This window comes from Macaca fascicularis, chromosome 16 (genome assembly GCF_037993035.2).
Source record: "Macaca fascicularis isolate 582-1 chromosome 16, T2T-MFA8v1.1".
Taxonomy (NCBI): Eukaryota; Metazoa; Chordata; class Mammalia; order Primates; family Cercopithecidae; genus Macaca; species Macaca fascicularis.
The window spans coordinates 47,602,360-47,621,927 of NC_088390.1; the positions used below are offsets into that span (position 1 = coordinate 47,602,360).

General features: G+C 39.3%; 1 protein-coding gene across 44 annotated transcripts in view; it reads left to right on the forward strand.

The window, feature by feature from the left end:
• Positions 1–19,568, forward strand: part of TRIM37 (tripartite motif containing 37) — a 140,205-nt gene that overhangs the window by 3,719 nt on the left and 116,918 nt on the right. For all 44 annotated transcript variants that reach the window (XR_010581795.1, XR_012425575.1, XR_010581793.2 and 41 more), the window contains 3 exons: positions 11,687–11,727; positions 14,462–14,578; positions 19,143–19,230. Coding sequence is in view for 34 of the 44 variants with exons in the window: in XM_074019113.1 (XP_073875214.1) it covers positions 11,687–11,727; positions 14,462–14,578; positions 19,143–19,230 (246 nt within the window). In the remaining 10 variants the exon portion in view is untranslated. The remainder of the gene's footprint in view (positions 1–11,686; positions 11,728–14,461; positions 14,579–19,142; positions 19,231–19,568) is intronic.

The following is a 19,568-nucleotide window of genomic DNA, read 5'->3' on the forward strand; positions in this document are numbered from 1 at the left end:
AGCCAGGCATGGTGGCTTGTGCCTGTAACCCCAGCTACTCAAGAGGCTGAGACAGGGGAATCACTTGAACCCGGGAGGCAGAGGTTGCAGTGACCCACTGCACTCCAACCTGGCGACAGAGCGAGACTTCATCTCAAAAAAAAAAAAAAAAGAAAAAGAAAATTTCTGTTTCCTTATTCTTGCCTAAGGAAGATAAATATGCCTTTGTCAAGAGTAGTATTGGTAACACTTAAATCATTTTTTCCTAGTCACACAGCTCACAATTGATGGTACTGGATTTGAACCCATTAAGTTCAAGAACTCTATAGCCTTTTCTTTGTCACTGCACCATGTGCAGAAGACCAAGTTAAATATGATGTTGGTTCTCATACTCCTAAAACTAAGAGATTCAATCTTTCTTGGCCTTCTTTCCTCAGCTGTAGAATTCAGATAGGATTTGCTTTACAGGGTGGTTGTGGCATTAAATGAGATAAGCTAAGAAGTAATTAAGAAATTATAAAATACTGTATCTACTTATTTGTAAGGTATTTAGTTGTTAAAATAGCAACTAATACACATTAACACTTACCTATGTTTTAATAAACAGTGAAACTGATGCTAGAGAAATTAAGTAATTGGCCTCCATTACTATAGTTAATTAAGTGGTAGAATCTGGATCTGGGCTGATTTTTTTGATGAAGGTCCCATATGCTTATGGTGTTTGGTTGTTACCTTATGCCTCATTGATTCTGTATTTTTTCATTGTTACATCTTCTTCCTCCTGCCCCTTAAATGCATTTATTTCTTAATTTCTTAAGATCTTGTTGCTTCGTTCTCTACTCTGAGGTTTCTGGGAGTGTTCATCTACTTTGGGAAATTTGATTTACTTTAGCAGCTTTAGCTATCATCTCTCTGCATGGCTCCTAAATCTATTCCTTCAGCACTAACTTGTGGATGTCTTGTCTTCTTGTCCTTCTAGCATCTTGAACTTTGTTGAAGATCAAATTATTCGTGTTATTTTCTCAAACCAACTCTAAGTTCATACTTTTTGTTCTGTTCTGCCAGTCAAACTGGAAACTTTATACCAGTGATTTTTTTATTTTCTATTTTTATTTTTTTGAGATGGAGTCTCGCTGTGTTGCCCAGGCTAAAGTGCAGTGGCGTGATCTCGGGTCACTGCAACCTCCGCCTCCCAGGTTCAAGCGATTCTCCTGCCTCAGACTCTCAAGTTGCTGGGAGTATAGGCGCACTCCACCATGCCCAGCTATTTGTGTGTGTGTGTGTGTGTGTGTGTGTGTGTGTGTATATATATATATTTTTTTTTTTTGTAGAGATGGGGTTTCACTGTGTTGCCCAGGCTGGTCTTGAACTCCTGACCTCAACTGATCTGCCCTCGGCCTCCCAAAGTGCTGGAATTACTGGCATGAGCCACCGCGCCTGGCCTATACCAATGATTTTTAAGTGCAATTAGTTATTATCTCCCGGTTTCACTTATATTTGTCTTACCTTTCTATTTTTATCATTAGCGTGCTAATAGAGAAGTATGAACATTGGTTACCTCATGCTTAGATTATTTAATTACTTTCTATCTGATCTCTCAGGTTTGAGTCTTTTCTTATCTCCAGTCCATTTTCTGTCCTGCTGTTATATTAATATTTTTCATTGGTGTCTTTTTTTTCCCAGAAGCCTCAGAAATTTATTACATAAAGGATAAAGTCCAAGAATGTTAGCCTTGTGTTCAGACCGTCCAGATCTGATTCTGACCTTTCTTTCTAGGGCTGTCTTGGTTCCTGAATGCACTGATCATTTGTTCATTCATTCAGCAAATATTAATTGCTTGCCTACTTGTTTTCAAGCCAGTCATTTTTTATTAGGTATAATTGACATACAATAAACTACACATGTTTAAAGTGTACAGTTTTTTATTTGTTTTGTTCTTTTTTTTATTTTTTTTTGAGCTGTTGTTTCGCTCTTGTTGCCCAGCCTGGAATGCAATGATGCGATCTCCCCTCACTGCAACCTCCATCTCCTGGGTTCAAGTGATTCTCCTGCCTCAGCCTTCCAAGCAGCTGGGATTATAGGCATGCATCACCATGCCTGGCTAATTTTGTATTTTTAGCAGAAACAGGGTTTTACCATGTTGGTCAGGTTGGTCTCAAACTCCTGACCTCAGGTAATCTACCCACCTCAGCCTCCCAAAGTGCTAGGATTATAGATGTGAGTCACTGCGCCTGGCCAAGTGTACAGTTTTGACATATATATCCTCTTGTGAGACTATCACTGCAGCCAAGTTAGTGAATGTATCTGTCATCCCCAAAACTTTCCTTGTGCCTCTTGGTAATTCCTCCCTCTACTTACCTTGTCCCCAGGCAACCACTGATCTGTTTTCTGTCACAATAGATAGGTTTGCTTCAGAGATAGGGGGGATGGAAAAAGAGGAAAAAGATAAGTTTGCATGCTCTGGAATTTTACACAAATGAAAATCATACAATATGTACTCTTAGGGATCTGGCTTTTTTCACTCAGCAAAAATACTGTGTGTATCAGTAGTATTCCTTTTTATTGCTAAGTAGTATTCCATTGTATGTATTTACCACAATTTGTTTATGCATTCACCTATTGATGAACATATGGCATGTTTACAGTTTTTGCTATTACAATGAAAATTGCTGCGACATTCGTGTACAAGAAGCTTTCTTTTCTCTTGGGTAAATAATTAGGAATGGAATGGATAGAGATTATATGGTAGATGTGTGTTTAACATTTTGAAAATTGCCCAGCTATCTTCTAAAATACTTGTATCTGAGAGCTAAACAATGAGCATACGTGGACATAAAGGGGGAAATGCTAGACACCAGGGACTTCAAAAGAGGGAGAGGAGAAGAGGGATGAAGGTTAAATTAAAAAAGGATTGGGAGACCAAAGCGGGCGGATCACCTGAATTCGAGAGTTCGAGACCAGCTTGACCAACATGGAAAACCCCGTCTCTAATAAAAATAGAAAATTAGCCAGGCGTGGTGGTGCGTGCCTGTTAATCCCAGCTACTCGGGAGGCTGAGGCAGGAGAATCTCTTTAATCTGGAAGGTGGAGGTTGCAGTGAGCCGAGATCGTGCCATTGTACTCCAGCCTGGGCAACAAGAGCAAAACTCTTGTCTCAAAGAAAAAAAGGAAATAGTTTTATAATTTTACATTCTCACCAGCAGTGAATGAGAGTTCCAATTCCTCCACGTTAATGCTAGCAGTTGGTATGTTTGGTTTTGTGAATTTTAGCCATTCTCGGGGTATGTAGCCATTCTTAGAGGTATCTCCTTGTTTTAGTTAGCGTTTCTCTGTTGAGTGATGATGTTAGCATCTTTTCCAGGAGTTATTTACCATCCATATGTTGTCTTTGGTAAGGGGTCTGTTCAGTGCCCCCCGTTTTGTGCTAAATAAATATAACAAAATTTCCATTTTACCCATATTTAAGGGTACAGTTCAGTGTCTTTAATTACATCCATGATGTTGTATAACCATATCACTGTTTCCAAAACCTTTCATCACCCCAAACAGAAAGTCCGTACCCATTAAAAAAAAAGAAAAAAGAAAATAAACATAAGTAAACATAGGAAAAGTATTTTAAAAATACAGTATAAAAGATAAAAAAATGGTACACCTATGTAGGGCAGCTCCATTCTAATCTTATGAGACTACTGTAGTATATGCGGTCCATCATTTACCCATACATCTTTATGTGACACATGACTATATACCACCTTTCGTTTATCCTTTTTTTTTTTTTTTTCAGACAGAGTCTTGCTCTGTCGCCAGGCTGGAACTGGAGTGCAGTGACGTGATCTCGGCTCACTGCACCCTCCGCCTCCCAGGTTCAAGCGAGTCTCCGGCCTCAGCCTCCTGAGTAGCTGGGACTACAGGCGCGTGCCACCACACCCAGCTAATTTTTGTGTTTTTAGTAGAGTTGGGGTTTCACCATGTTGGCCAGGATGGTGTTGATCTCTTGACCTGTGATCCACCCTCCTTGACCTCCCAAAGTGCTGAGATTACAGGCATTGAGCCACTGTGCCCAGCCTATTTATCCATTTTTATCTCTTGATACACACTTGGGTTGTTTTCACCTTTTGGGTATTGTTAATAGTTCTGTTGTTAACAATTATCTGTTTGAGTTCCTGCTTTCATTTCTTTTGAATATATATCTAGGAGTGAAATTGCTAGATCATATGGTGTTCTGTTTAACTTTATTATTTTTTTAAATTGTGGTAAAATATACCTAATGTAAGATTAGCCTTTTTTTTTTTTTTTTTTTTTTTAAATGAGACAGTGTCTCACTCTGTTACCCACGTTGGAGCGCAGTGACACAGTCATGGCTCACTGCAGCCTCAATCTCTTGGGCTTGAGCAGTTGGCCTGCTTCACACTCTTGAGTAGCTGGGACCACAAACGTGTGCCATTGTGCCTGGTTAATTTTTTTATTTTTTGTAGAGACAGGGTTTTACTTTGTTGACCAAGTTGGCCTCAAACTCCTGGACTCAAGTGATCTGCCTGCCTTGGCCTCCCAAGTGCTAGGATTACAGATGTGAGCCACTTGGCTCAGTCAAATTTACGATTTTAACTGTATTTTTAAGAGTACAGTTTAGTGGCATTAAGTACATTCACATTGTTGTGCAGCCATCACCGTTATCCATCTTTAGTACCTTTTCATCATCCCAAACTGAAACTCTGTACTTGATAAACAATAAATTCTCATTATTCTCTTCCCTCTAGCCCCTTTAACCACTATTCTACCTTCTATCTTTACACTGACTATTCTAAGTACCTCATATAAATGGAATCATAAAATATTTGTGTTTATTTCTACCTCTGTATTCTGTTCTGTTAGTCTCTATTTCTGTTCTTATGGTAGTACCACACTGCTTTGATTACTGTAGCTTTGTAGTAAGTTTTGAAATTAGTGTGAGTCCTCCAACTTTTTCTTTTTTAAGGTAGTTTTAGCTATTTGGCATCCCTTGAGATTCCATGTGAATTTTAAATGCAGTTTTCTACCAATATAAAAAAGCACCATTGAAGTTTTAGTAGGGATTACATTGATTCTGTACATGCCTTTGAGTAATATTGCTGTCCTAAAAATATTAAATCTTATGATCCTTGAACATGGGTGTCTTTCCATTTATTTAGGACTTCCCTAACTTCTTTCAGCAGTGTATTGTAGTTTTGCATGTATAAGTCTTTCTTTCTTTTTCTTTTTTATTTTTTTGAGACGGTATCTCGCTGTCACCCAGGCTGGAGTGCAGTGATGTGATCATGGCTCACTGCAGCCTCAACTACCTGGGTTCAAGCAATCCTCTTGTCTTGGCCTCCCAGTGCTGGGATTATAGGTGTGAGCCACCACAGTCAGCCTCCGTGTATGTCTTTCAAATTCTTGGTTCGTTTTTTTCCTAAGCATTTTATTCTTTTTGATGCTGTTGCAAATGTGTTATTTTCTTAATTTCCTTTTTTGATTGTTCATTGCAAGCTTATAGAAATGCCAGTGTTTTTTGTGTGTTTATTTTGTATCCTGTAACTGCCGCATTTATTAGCTTTAACAATATTTTGTGGACTCTTTAGGGATTTTTACAGATAAGATCATGTCATCTGCAAAAAGATAATTTCACTTCTTTTTTAATTAAGATACTTTTTATTTCTTTATTTTGCCTAAGTACTATGGCTGGAATTTTTAGTACCTGTATTATGTTGAATAGAGATTGTAAAAGCTGGCATCCTTGTCTTTTTCTTGATCTTAAGGGGAATTTTTCCTGATCTTAAGGGGAAGAGTTAAAGCCTTTGAATCGTTGACTATGATTTTTATGAGTTTTTATATATGGCCTTTATCAAGTTGAGGAAGTTCCCTTCTATTTCTGTCTATTGAGTATTTTTGTCATGAAAGGATATTGGATTTTGTCAGATGCCTTTTCTGCATAATTGAGATGATCATAGTGGGAGTTTTCCATGAAGTGGTTTATCACATTGAATGATTTTTACAGTTGAACCATCTTTGTATTCTAGGAATAAATCCCATTTGGCCACAGTGTATAATCTTTTAAATATTCTGTTGAATTAGTTTTATTAGGATTTTGTTGAGGATTTCCCTAGCACAATTTCTCTAGTAAATGTCTTAAACTCCCAGAGCAATACATATACATTAAAATTTTTCACATAGCATTATGAATGAGGATACACGGTGCATGTCAATAGTGATATCTCTGAGTATATTCTGAAGAAATGGAAGGAATTTAATAAATATTTATATTTTAAATTAATTTCAAATGCAGGATTAGGTGTTGGAAGTAGTATTTAATCAATCATGAACCCATGATCTAAGATTTTTAATGATTGCTGTAATTAATGTTTCTCAAAGAGCTTGTTTTCTGTAACAAAGTTGATTTTTTTTTTTTTTTTTTTTGAGACAGAGTCTCACTGTCACCCAGGCTGTAGTGGAGTGGCACAGTCTTGGCTCACTGTAACCTCCGCCTCCCGGGTTCAAGCAATTGTCCTGCCTCAGCCTCCTGAGTAGCTGGGATTGTAGGCACCCACCACCATGCCCGACTAATTTTTATATTTTTAGTAGAGATGGGGTTTCACCATGTTGCCCAGGCTGGTCTCGAACTCCAGACCCCAGGTGATCCACCCACCTCAGCCTCCCAAAGTGTTGGGATTACAGGCGTGAGCCACCACGCCCGGCTGATGTTTTTTTTAAAACTCTCTCTTTTTGGTCTGCTGTTACACTAACAGTAATTTTATTTACCATCTGGCTTATTTAGTTCTGTATACTAGATAATTAATATATACAATCTTTATGATAATTACTCATTCTTACAAGTTTTTGGAAATGAACAAAGGGACTGCTTTTCCCTTTCTCTGGTAGACACATCGTAAGAAGTGGACTTTGGTTGTAGTTTAGTGGTGTAGATGTTTGTAAGAAACTATTTTAGGTTGGGCGCCGTGGCTCATCCCTGTAGTCCCAGCACTTTGGGAGGCCAAAGGCAGAGGATTGTTTGAGCCCAGGACTTCAAGACCAGCCTGAGCAACATGGCAGGATCCCATCTCTGCAAAAATTAAAAAATTAGCTGGATGTAATGGGCACATCTGTAGCCCCAGCTACTTCTGAGGGTCAGGTGGGAGGACCTCTTGAGACCAAGAAGTTGAGGCTGCAGTGAATTGTGTTTGGGCCACTGCACTCCTGCCTGAGCGACAGAGTGTGACTTGTCTCAAAAATAAAAAACCCAGACAGTATTTAGCATGTTTTTGTATGTATATATAGTTTGCCTCAAACAATGCATCAGGGGATGTAGGAAATTTTGTATGCTTTCACAAGGCATCTGAGATCCTCTGTGATCTGCCTCCTAGTTTCCTTGCAATTTTGAGCTATTTGGGAATAAAGGTTCTTTGTTAACAAATTTCCTATTTACTGCCTGTTTTCTCTTATAGCTAAAACTATTTAAATGAGTGTTTTCCACTCCATATCTCTGCAACCTCGCTGTCTACTTACCCTTCAGCCCATTCTAACTTGATTTTAGTTCCCTCACATAGCTACTCACATAGCTCCTGCAAGGTATAGACTCAATTTTGCTAAATCCAGTGAACATTTCGTTGGCCTTATCTTTCCTTCTCAGAGCATTCAGCACAAATTACTTTATCTGTTTTTCTTGAAACATTATCTTCTTTGGTATTTTTGCCATAATAGCTATACCATCTTCCTAGTAACTTCATAGTCTATGGATTTTTTTTTTTTTTTTTTTTTTTTTTTTTTTTTTTTAAGAGACTGAGTCTTGCTCTGTTATCCAGGCTAGAGACAGTGGCATGATCATGGCTCACTGCAGCCCCGACCTCTGGATTCAATTGATCCTCCCACCTCAGTCTCCTGAGGAATAGCTGGGACTACAGGCATGCGCACCATACCTGGTTAATTTTTAAGTTTATTGTAGAGATGGTATCTTGCTGTGTGACCTAGACTGGTCTGGACCTCCTGGCCTTAAGCAATCCTCCCACCTTGGCCTGCCAAAGTGCTAGGATTAAAGGTGTGAGCCACCATATTCGACTGGTCCATGACTTTTAACACTACCTCTAGACTTATACTTCACAACTTTATCTTTTCAGTCCTGGCCTTTTCCCTGCCTCTAGTATCTAACTACCCTCGTTTGGACTTGTAGTATGCATTTCAAATATATTATCTCTATAAGAGGTGTTTTTTTTTTTTTTTTTTTTTTTTTTTTTTTTTTTTTCCATGCCAAATCTGTTTCTTTTCCAGTCAGGAACCCAGTTTTTTATCCAAAAACCTAGTTCACCTTAATCGTCCTTATTCCTCACATCCAGTAGTAATTGAACTATAAATGTTAGCAGCCATTTTTTTTTAAGATTATCTTATATACTTAGTATTTATTACTAACAGCTTCTCTAACCGTTACAGCAGTTTTGCAGGGTAGGTATGTTGATTCTCTTGTTGCATATGAGGAGACGAGCTCAGTCACTTGTCCAATGTCATGTGGTCCGTAAGTGCCAGAGCTGGGAATCAGACACAGATCTAAAGATTGTGATTCTTCCAGTTTAATAATGGAGAGAAAATAATTTTTAAATTTTATTTTATTTTATGTTTATAATTTTTAAATTGAATGGGGGGAATGCTCTAAACATATTTAACATTATGCATTAATATTGTATCACTGGTTGGTTGGTTTTGGTTTGAAAGAAACATTGTTTTTCTCAGAGTATTAACATTGTCATATTTATTTTGTAATTAAATTAGATTGTGGAGACTGAGTAATCTCATGCATGTATGCCTGTAATCCCAGCACTTTGGGAGGCTCAGGTGGGCGGATCACTTGAGGTCAGAGCTGGAGACCAGCCTAGCCAACGTAGGAAAACCCTGTCTCTAATAAAAATGCAGAAACCATCTGGGTGCGGTGATGCATGCCTGTAATCCCAGCTACTCGGGAGGCTGAGGCACGAGAATTGCTTGAACCTGGGAGGCAGAGGTTGCAGTGAGTTGAGATGGCACTACTGCACTTGAGCCTGGGTGAGGGAGTGAGACTCTGTCTCAAAAAATAAATAAATAAATTAGATTGTGAAATACAAGATAAATATGCCACAAATATTCAGAGAATGTAAAGCTCAATGAGCCTGGGAAAGGCAGGAAATTTTATGGACATGATCCAGTGACATTTCCATGATCCAGAGACAGGACATGGAGGGAGGGCCAAGCACATATATGTCAACAGTGTTATATAGTGCAGCAATAAGCCTGTTTTGACTGGGAGGGAGGGGGACATTTAAACATATGATCTGGTTACTCCCTATCATAGTCCCAGTCTTTGTTAAGGTTTATAATCTAGCAGGACAAAGAAGATCAACAAATAAGTCGTCATAATAAAGTTTCTGAAGGGGGAAGTATAGTGGTAGAGCATGGCAATTGTATCTAAAACAGTCTGCAGAGTGTCAGGGAATGCTTTTTGGAGAAAGCAGCTTATGAACTGAAATCTAAACAATGAGTAGGAGTAACCCAGATGAAGAAAGGTTTTGAAGAATATCTTAGGCGGAGAGAGGAAACATGTAAAGATATAACCTTGCTGGGTCATAGGGCCAGTTCTGGAGAGGAGTTCATGAGACCAGTTCTGGAGAGGAGTTCATGAGACCGGTTCTGGAGAGGAGCTATGACTTTAACAGAAGAGTGGCATGGTCATGTCATTGTTTCAGGGGAAGAAACCTGACCCAAATTTCGTTTTTGCCTAGAGACCAAGGTAATAATAATGTTCAAGGTTATTAAGAATGGAGGAATCCTTTTCCGTAGGATTTTTACTTTATTTTTATTTTTATTTTTATTTTTTGAGACAGAGTCACGCTCTGTCACCCAGGCTGTACAGTGCAGTGGCGCGATCTCGGCACCCTGCAGCCTCTACCTCCTGGTTCAAGCAATTCTCCTGCCTCAGCCTCCCGAGTAGCTGGGGCTACAGGTTCACACCACCACACCTGGCTAAATTTGTATTTTTTTTTTTTTTTTGAGACGGAGTCTCGCTGTGTCTTCCAGGCTGGAGTGCAGTGGCGTGATCTTGGCTCACTGCAAGCTCCGCCTCCCGGGTTCACGCCATTCTCCCGTCTCAGCCTCCCAAGTAGCTGAGACTACAGGCGCCCGCCACCACGCCCGGCTAGTTTTTTGTATTTTTAGTAGAGACGGGGTTTCACCATGTTAGCCAGGATAGTCTCGATCTCCTGACCTCGTGATCCACCCGCCTCGGCCTCCCAAAGTGCTGGGATTACAGGCTTGAGCCACGGCGCCCGGCCAATTTGTATTTTTAGTAGAGACAAGATTTCACTATGTTGGCCAGGCTGGTCTCGAACTCCTGACCTCATGATCTGCCCGCCTCAGCCTCCCAAAGTGCTGGGATTACAGGTGTGCTCTGTATGCTTTTTCTTTCAGCTTTATTTTCTTTGCTCTGAAGTACCTTGCTTCCTTTCATTTTAAGTCTTTTACTGTCCTTTAAGGTTTCCTTGGGAATTTTATTTCTAAATTAATTATTTGGCATCAAGTTAAAGCTCATGTTCATTTTAAAAAGTAGAAAGAGATAAACAAATAACAGATATTGGGAGTACGTTGGTGTAGGATCATAGTTATTTACCTCTGAACCTATTTATCAGACAACTAAAACATAAAGTTTTTTGTTTTATTATAAACCTGTTGTTTCCTGAAAACTAGTCAGAAAATCTTAACATCTCCTTCCATATGGTATAAGATTGCTCTCAGTTTCCTAATAAATTATTAACATAATTTTTGGTTTAGTAGAGACATTATTCTCTTCTAAAACCTTTTTGTAATTATGAGGAAACCAAGATATCTAGAAGCTTCAATTACTGAACTATGAAACCTTTTTGTTTTGTTTTGTTTTGTTTTGAGACAGAGTCTTGCTGTCGCCCAGGCTAGCGTGCAGTGGCAGGATCTCAGCTCACTGCAACCTCCGCCTCCCTGGTTCAAGCGATTCTCCTGCCTCAGCCTCCCGAGTAGCTGGGATTACAGGCGCCTGCCACCATTCCTGGCTAATTTTTGTATTTTTAGTAGAGACAGGGTTTCACCATGTTGGCCAGGCTGGTTTCCATCTGCTGACCTCAGGTGATCTGCCCACCTTGGCCGCCCAAAGTGCTGGGATTACAGGCATGAGACACCACGCCTGGCCCTATGAAACTGTTTTAAGGCTTAAAAGTTGTGCTCTATTGCTTATTCATTTTTTTTAGGTTTAATTTACATGTCTATAATGTATGTAACTCAGAATTAGCTTCCCTTTTTTTGAATTAGCTTTTCAAAAACTAAATTCAGTAGTAAACTAGATAGAAATAAATCATCACTATGGTTTATTTTTTAGTGCAAAGGAGACAGTCATTATTATAAGACAATAGTAAGATTATATACACATTCCCTGTGAGAATCAGCTAGTCCTGGAATCATTCCTTTTCCTGCATGAGAGTAGCCTTTTAACAGCTATTTTGCACTGAGTTCTGTCCCTTTAAAAGTTTATCCCTATGAGGATGATAGTGTGAAGGAGACAGTAGATTGCCTATTATTTCTGTAAGTATCTCTAAAATTAAGCACTAGACAGTGCTTAAAACTCATTAGATTTGTATTATTTTATATATATATATATAAATAAAGTAATGGTGTTTTCTAATCAAAATCTAATCTTTTGACCCCTTAGCGCTGGCTGACAGAGCAGAGAGCTCAATGTCCTCATTGCCGGTAAGTGTTTCGCTATGATTATTTGTGAATTTGGAAAATAGTAAGGTCAGAATGTGCCTTGGGATTCATAAAGGCAGTTTTCCTGCAGTCAGCCCATTGCTCTTCTTCTTGAAGATAGTTGAGTAGAAATAAGCAATCTGACTAGAAAAAGAAATGCAGGGACTAATTCATGTGACTTAAAATTATGTTTACTATGTTGTACTCTGCCTCTCTTAGAAAATACTTGTGTAAGGTCAGGAGATCGAGACCATCCTGGCTAACATGGTGAAACCCCGTCTCTACTAAAAATACAAAAAACTAGCCGGGCGAGGTGGCGGGCGCCTGTAGTCCCAGCTACTCCGGAGGCTGAGGCAGGAGAATGGTGTGAACCCGGGAGGCGGAGCTTGCAGTGAGCTGAGACCCGGCCACTGCACTCCAGCCTGGGCGACAGAGCGAGACTCCGTCTCAAAAAAAAAAAAAAAAGAAAAGAAAATACTTGTGTAAGTTCTTAATTTACCTTTCATAATTAAGCAACAAATTTTTCATGTTTCTGGTTAAAAAATCCAGATAGTTAGGCCATAACTTATCTTTTATAATTAAGCAAAAAATTTTAATGTTTCTGGTTTAAAAAATCCAGATAGTTTGGCCGGGCACAGTGGCTCACACCTGTAATCCCAGCACTTTGGGAGGCCAAGGTGGCTGGATAACCTGAGGTCGGGAATTCAAGACCAGCCTGGCCAACATAGTGAAACCTTGTCTCTACTAAAAATACAAAAATTAGCCGGGCATGGTGGCACGCACCTATAGTCCCAGCTACTCAGGAGGCTGAAACATGAGAATCGCTTGAACCTAGGAGGTGGAGGTTGGAGTGAGCTGAGATCGCACTGCTGCACTTGAGCCAACGTCGCGCCATTGTACTCCAGCCTGAGTGACAGAGCGAGAGTCTGTCTCAAAAAAAAAAAAAAAATCCATATGGTAGAGATAAATATAAAATAAAAAGGCTTCTGATTCTGATACTCCCTGCCCTGTCTTCTCACTTAATAACACTTGCAAAAGAAATTGTTGGATTTGGTATCTATTCTTCTAGACTATTTTTTGTGCATGTATTTTGTAATGCCCTAATCCAGTATAATTGTGCCTATATTTAAATATATGCGTATGTGATTCCCATATGCGTTTTCTTAAAATGTACCAATGATGTAATATTGTTTTGCAGTTTGCTTTTTCATGTAAAATATGGTAGGTATGTTTTCTTGATTGTATGTATATATAAGTCATTTTTTTTAAAAGTGACTAATCAGTGTTATGACTATACCTTGATTTATTTATCCCCATATTGAGAGACATTTAGGTTATCTCTACTTTTGGTTTCAAAAAATAATGCTGGAGTGCCATCTGTTGCCCATTTTTTCGTTTTGTATTCACTTTTCTTTACTTTTTATTTTTTTGAGACAAGGTCTCGCTCTGTCGTCCAGGCTGCAGTGCAGTGGCGCGATCTCAGCTCACTGCAGCCTCGACCTCCTGGGCTCAGGTGATCCTCCTACGTCAACCTGCCTCCTAACTGGGACCACTGGTGTGTGCTACCATGCCAAGCTAATTTCGTTTATTTTTTGTAGAGATGAGATGTCACTGTTTTTGCCAAACTGGGCTTGACTTCCTGGGCTCAAGGGATCCTACCACCTTGACCTCCCAAAGTGCTAGGATTGTAGGTGTGAACCAGTGTGCCCAGTCCCACCTTTCTTATATTATCTTATAAGACCAGCACTGTCAAGTAGAACTTTTTATAATGATGAAAGTGTTCTATGTCTACACTGTCTGGTATGGTAGCCACTAGCTACGTGTGGTTGTTGATCACTTGAAATGTGTCTAGTGTGGCTATATGATGAAATTTTATTTAGTTATTTATTTTTGAAATGGAGTCTCACTCTTTCTCCAGGCTGGGGTGCAATGGCGCAATCTTGGCTCACTGCATCCTCAATCTCCCTGGCTCAGGTGGTCCTCCTACCTCAGCTTCACGGGTAGCTGGGACTATAGGCACATGCCACGACGCTTGGCTAATTATTTGTAGAGACAGGGTTTCATCATGTTGTCCAGGCTGGTCTCGAACACCTCGGTTCAAGCAATCTACCTGCCTCAGCCTCCCAAAGTGTTGGGATTACAGGCATGAGCCACCATGCCAACAGTACAGCATTAGACTCAGAAGTTGAGAATTCAGTCCATATTCTGAATCATATGTTTTTGTTTAGTTTTTTTGTTTGTTTTTGTAAATGACGTGTTAATATGGTGAAAATAAGTTGCAAAGAGTATTTTTCATTGTGTCTTTTTCTTTTTTCTTTTTTTTTAGTTTTAATAGTGTTATGGGGCCAGGTAGTGGCTCATACCTGTAATCCCAGTACTTTGGGAGGATCACTGGAGGCCAGGAGTTCAAGACCAGCCTGGGAAATATAGCGAGATCCCTGTCTTTACAAAAAATTTTAAAATTACCTGGATTTGATGGTGTGCTGCTGTAGTCCCAGCCACTCAGGAGGCTGAGGCAGGAGGATCGCTTGAGCCCGGGAGGTCAAGGCTGCAGTGAACCATGATCATGCATGCTGCTGCATTCCACCCTGGGTCATAGAGTGAAACTGTATCTCTTAAAAAAAAAATAGTGTTATGGTATGAGTATTATTGTGCTCTCTATTTTGAGAAATGTGTTTATTTTATAAAATAATCTGAAATTCATGAATTAGTGTATGTGTATGGATTTTCTCCCCAGTGCTCCACTCCAGCTACGAGAACTAGTAAATTGTCGTTGGGCAGAAGAAGTAACACAACAGCTTGATACTCTTCAACTCTGCAGTCTCACCAAACATGAAGAAAATGAAAAGGACAAGTATGTCCTCAATTTCTTTGTTCAATATGGAATGGATTTTGCCTTTGTGTTGTTTAATGACACTATATTGGTAGTTGCCATTTAGTTATTTATGAATAAGTAGTGTTAAATTTCTTAAGTTTTTAATTCTTTCAATCATGTGCTGTTGCTGTTAAGTAACATATTCTTATTATGTTTATTTAACAGCGGTTATTTCATGCCATGTATATACACAGACACCCCTTGCCCTCTCCTCCCCCCATACAGAAAGTGCTTTGCTAGATGATAGGCATACAGAGGTAAATGAGACATAATTTCTGTTAACTGCTTAATGGGGACACAGTGATAATACTGTGTTAAGTCATTTGAGGGACAAGAGTGAATAAATGGTCTTATGTTCCATGATTGAAGAATTTTGAACGTATCTGGAGAGTTGTTATGGGGAGCAGATAAAGAAAGGAAAGAATGATGTGGCAGTGATTTGTTTTTATAGATGAAGAAGCTACAACATGGTTAATTGTAAGGCTTCACTGTCCAGCAATAGTAAAATAACTTGAATTAGGTGAGAGTCCAGGAGGACCCTTGAATGTTTAGAAATAAAACCTGGTCACTTTCTGTAGAGTCACAACATGGTAAAGCAAGAGGTTGAAACCTCACAGGTCATTAGAAAAAATTTTATCTGTTTCTTCATTATACTGAGGAACTAGAACCATAGAAATAAGAGAACAGGGCATGGTGGTGTGCACCTATAGTCTCAGCTACTTGGGAGGCTCAGGCAGGAGGATCTCTTGAGCCCAGAGGATGGCTTAGGTAACATAGCAAGACCCCCATCTCTTAAAAAAAGAAAAAGAAAAAAAAAGAGGCTTAATTATGGTAGTATATGGTAGTATAACACCATATTCTGATAATTATGGTAGTATAACACCATATTCTGATGCATAATCAGAATTAAAACCTATTATTCGGGCGGGTGTGGTGGCTCATGCCTATAATCCCAGCACTTTGGGAAGCCGAGACGGGTGGATTACCTGTGGTCAGGAGTTCAAGACCAGCCTAGCCAATGTGGAGAACCCCGTCCCTACTAAAAATACAAAAATTAGCTGGGTGTGGTGGTGGACACCTGTAATCCCAGCTACTTGGCAGGCTGAGGCAGGAGAATCACTTGAGCCCAGGAGGCATAGGTTGCAGTGAGCTGAGATGGTGTCATTGCACTCCAGCCTGGGTGACAGAGCAAGACTCCGTCTCCCCCAAAAAAAACTAAAACTAAAACTAAAAAGCTGCTATTCAGGTTTAACTGGACTTTTAAGGAATTCTGTCATTTGTAGCATTGTGGAGGTCTCACCAAAAATAGTTATTTAATTTCTTTTCTATATAATAACACATTTCTTAGGTGAACACTTAGGTGTTTTTCCTCTGAAGTGGTGGGTATTACTATTTGGAAAGACCCTTTACCTCTTGTTGGGCCTGTTCTATTAGAGCCTCTCAAAAGGAATGGACTGCTACAGTTTGCTAACCTGCTAGTCTTTCTTATTTGCTGTTTGATGCCTACTGGCCTCCCCTTTTTGCAGGTGAATACAGGCTGTTGATTAAGAGGAGTTTTGGCAAATTTTCTATATTGTAAAAGCTATATTATAAATTTGGTATTTTGGAAGTCTTGCTATGTGAGCTTCCAAACAGTATCTGATATATTTTTTCTAACCTTTATTAATTTCCCATTTGATACTCTGATTACTTATGAATTAGAAATATAAAATATAAACCTATGTAAGTATTTTCTCTAAGATCGGTGTCCTTCATCAATGAAATGCTTTTTTAAAAATGCGTGAGTGGGTCAGGCGCAGTGGCTCATGCTTGTAATCCCAGCGCTTTGGGAGGCCGAGGCAGGTGGATCACCTAAGGTCAGGAGTTCAAGACCAGCCTGGCCAACATGGTGAAACCCTGTCTGTACTAAGAATACAAAAATTAGCTGAGCGTGGTGGTGGGTGCCTGTAATCCCAACTACTTGGGAGGCTGAGGCAGCAAGAATTGGTTGAACCCAGAAAGTGTAGGTTGTAGTGGGCCAAAATCACACCACTGCATTCCAGCCTGGATGACAGAGCTAGACTCCGTCTCAAAAAAAAAAAAATTGCAAGAGTGTATCTACTTTATAAACAATAGAATACTTAAAACATTTTAATTATGGTAAAATACACATAAAATTACCATCTTAATCATTTTTTTTTTTTTTTTTGAGACGGAGTCTCGCTCTGTCGCCCAGGCTGGAGTGCAGTGGCGCGATCTCAGCTCACTGTAAGCCCCGCCTCCCGGGTTCACGCCATTCTCCTGCCTCAGCCTCCTGAGTAGCTGGGACTACAGGCGCCCGCCACTGCGCCCGGCTAATTTTTTGTATTTTTAGTAGAGACGGGATTTCACCGTGTTTGCCAGGATGATCTCGATCTCCTGACCTTGTTATCCGCCCGCCTCGGCCTCCCAAAGTGCTGGGATTACAGGTGTGAGCCACCACGCCCGGCAATCATTTTTAAATGTACAATTCAGTTATGTTAAGCATGTTCACATGTTCAACCAATCTCCAAAACTTTTTAAACTTGCAAATCTGAAACTGTACCTATTAAACCACTCCCCATTCCCTCTTCCCACCAGCCCCTGGCAGCCACCATCATACTTTCTGTTTCTATCAGTTTGAGTACTCTGGATACCGCATATAAGTAAAACCATACGGTACCTATCTTTTTGTAACTGGTTTATTTTACTTAGCATAATGTCCTCAAGGTTTATCCATGTGTCAAAATTTCCTACCTTTTTAAGGCTGAGTAATATTATATTGTATGTATATGTCACATTTTGTTTATCCATTCATCTGTCAGTGAAAATGGCGTTGCTTCCACCTTTGGGCTGTAGTGAATAATGTTGCTATGAACATGGATGTTCATGTCTTTGAGACTCTACTTTCAGTTCTTTTGGTTATGTAATCAGAAGTAGCATTGCTAGATCGCATGGTAATTCTATTTTTAATTTAAGTTTTTAAGGAATCTCCATACTGTTTTCCATAGTGACTGTACCATTTTACAGTCCCACCAACACTGCACAAGGGTTCCAGTTTCTCCACATCCTGGCCAACACTTGCTTTTTTTTTTGTTTTTTTATAGCAACCATCCTACTATGGTATGAGGTTAGGATTCACATTTCTGTAATGATTAGTAGTGATGAGCACCTTTTCATATGCTTACTGGAGATCTTTTGCTCATGTTTAAATGGGAGTTTTAAAAATTTATTTGTTGAATTATAGGTGTTATTTATATATTCTGGATATTAAACCTTCATTCTTCTCTCTCTCTCTTTTTTTTTTTTTTTTTTTGAGGCAAAGTCTTTCTCTGTTGCCCAGGCTGGAGTGCAGTGGTGTGATTATCAGCTCACTGCAACCTCTGCCTCCCAGGTTCAAGTGATTCTCGTGCCTCAGCCTTTTGAGTAGCTGGGATTACAGGCGTGTACCACCATGCCTAGCTAATTTTTTGTGTTTCTAGTAGAGAAGGCGTTTTCACTATTTTGGCCAGGCTGGTCTCAAACTCCTGGCCTCAAGTGATCCATCCGCCTTTGCCTCCCAAAGTGCTGGGATTACAGGCATGAGCCACCACCACACCGGCCTGTAGTCTATTTGTGTATATGGTGTAAAGTAAGGGTCTGTGCTAGTCTGCTAGGTCTTCCATAACAATACTGCTGAGTAGCTTAAACAATAGAAATTTATTTTCTCACAGTTCTGATAGGTGTTAAGTCCCAGATTAAATGCTGGTAGTGTTGGTTTCTGGTGAGGCCTCCCTTTCTCCTTGACTTATAGATGGCCACCACCTAGCTCTGTCCTCACATGATCTTTGCTATGTGCATGTGCACGCCTGGTGTCTCCTCTTATAAAGGACACCAGTGCTGTTGGATTTGGGTCCTGCCCTTATGATCCTTACTTAACCTTAATTACTTTCTTAAAGGTTCTGTCTGCTAATACATTCACACTGGGGGTTAAGGCTTTACCCTATGAATTTGAGGGGGGACATAGTCAATCCATAACAGAGTCTAACTTTATTGTTTTCCATGTGAATATCCAGTTTAAAAGAAAGTTTAAAATTGAGTTGTTCATTTTCCAGGGGGGTCTAGTATTAACTCGTGCAGTTAATCATGTGTCTTGATTATTGTTATCATTGACCACATGTAGGAAAAGTACTTGTGCATGCTCATGTAGGTATAAATGCATAATCAATATTATTAAGCACATGCCCAGAATGTAGTAGTACAATAGAATTTACCATCTGTAGTGCTGCTTGGAAATGATGCAATATATATGATGTCTTTAAGAAGCAAATCTGTATTTTGCATGTGATTATAAAGTCCAGATCAATGAAAACAGTACTTTAAAAAAATTGTCCACATAAACTTCTTTAGCTTACTTTACAGAAGCCATGGAGTACATTTTATACTGTGTTTCTTGAGACATAATCATTTAAAATTGACCTGTTTGCTCAAGCTTAAGAATTTGTGGAGGTGATAATGTTCCAATTTTATTTAATTTATAACTTTATTTTCTTTTCATAATGTATAGATGTGAAAATCACCATGAAAAACTTAGTGTATTTTGCTGGACTTGTAAGAAGTGTATCTGCCATCAGTGTGCACTTTGGGGAGGAATGGTAAGCAGAACAAATTCAGTATTTTTTTTTTAGTTAGAGACTAGAAGGCACTGAAATACTTATTCAGATAGAAAATAGTGTCATTATGCTCTCGTAGAATGAAAATTAAAATGCATCTGCTTTATAGATGCTTTATTAAAGGTTTCATACTTTTATTCTAGAGAATCTTGTTTGTGCGGTTTAATGTAGGACATGGGCCCCCTACATAAATATTTTAACCTCTAACACCTCTGCAACATATCCTCTATTCATTTGCAAATCTTTTTGTTGTAGGATCCAGGTCACTTTTTTCATTAAAGGTCAGTTGATCGATGTACTGGCCAGGGTTTCCAATTTTA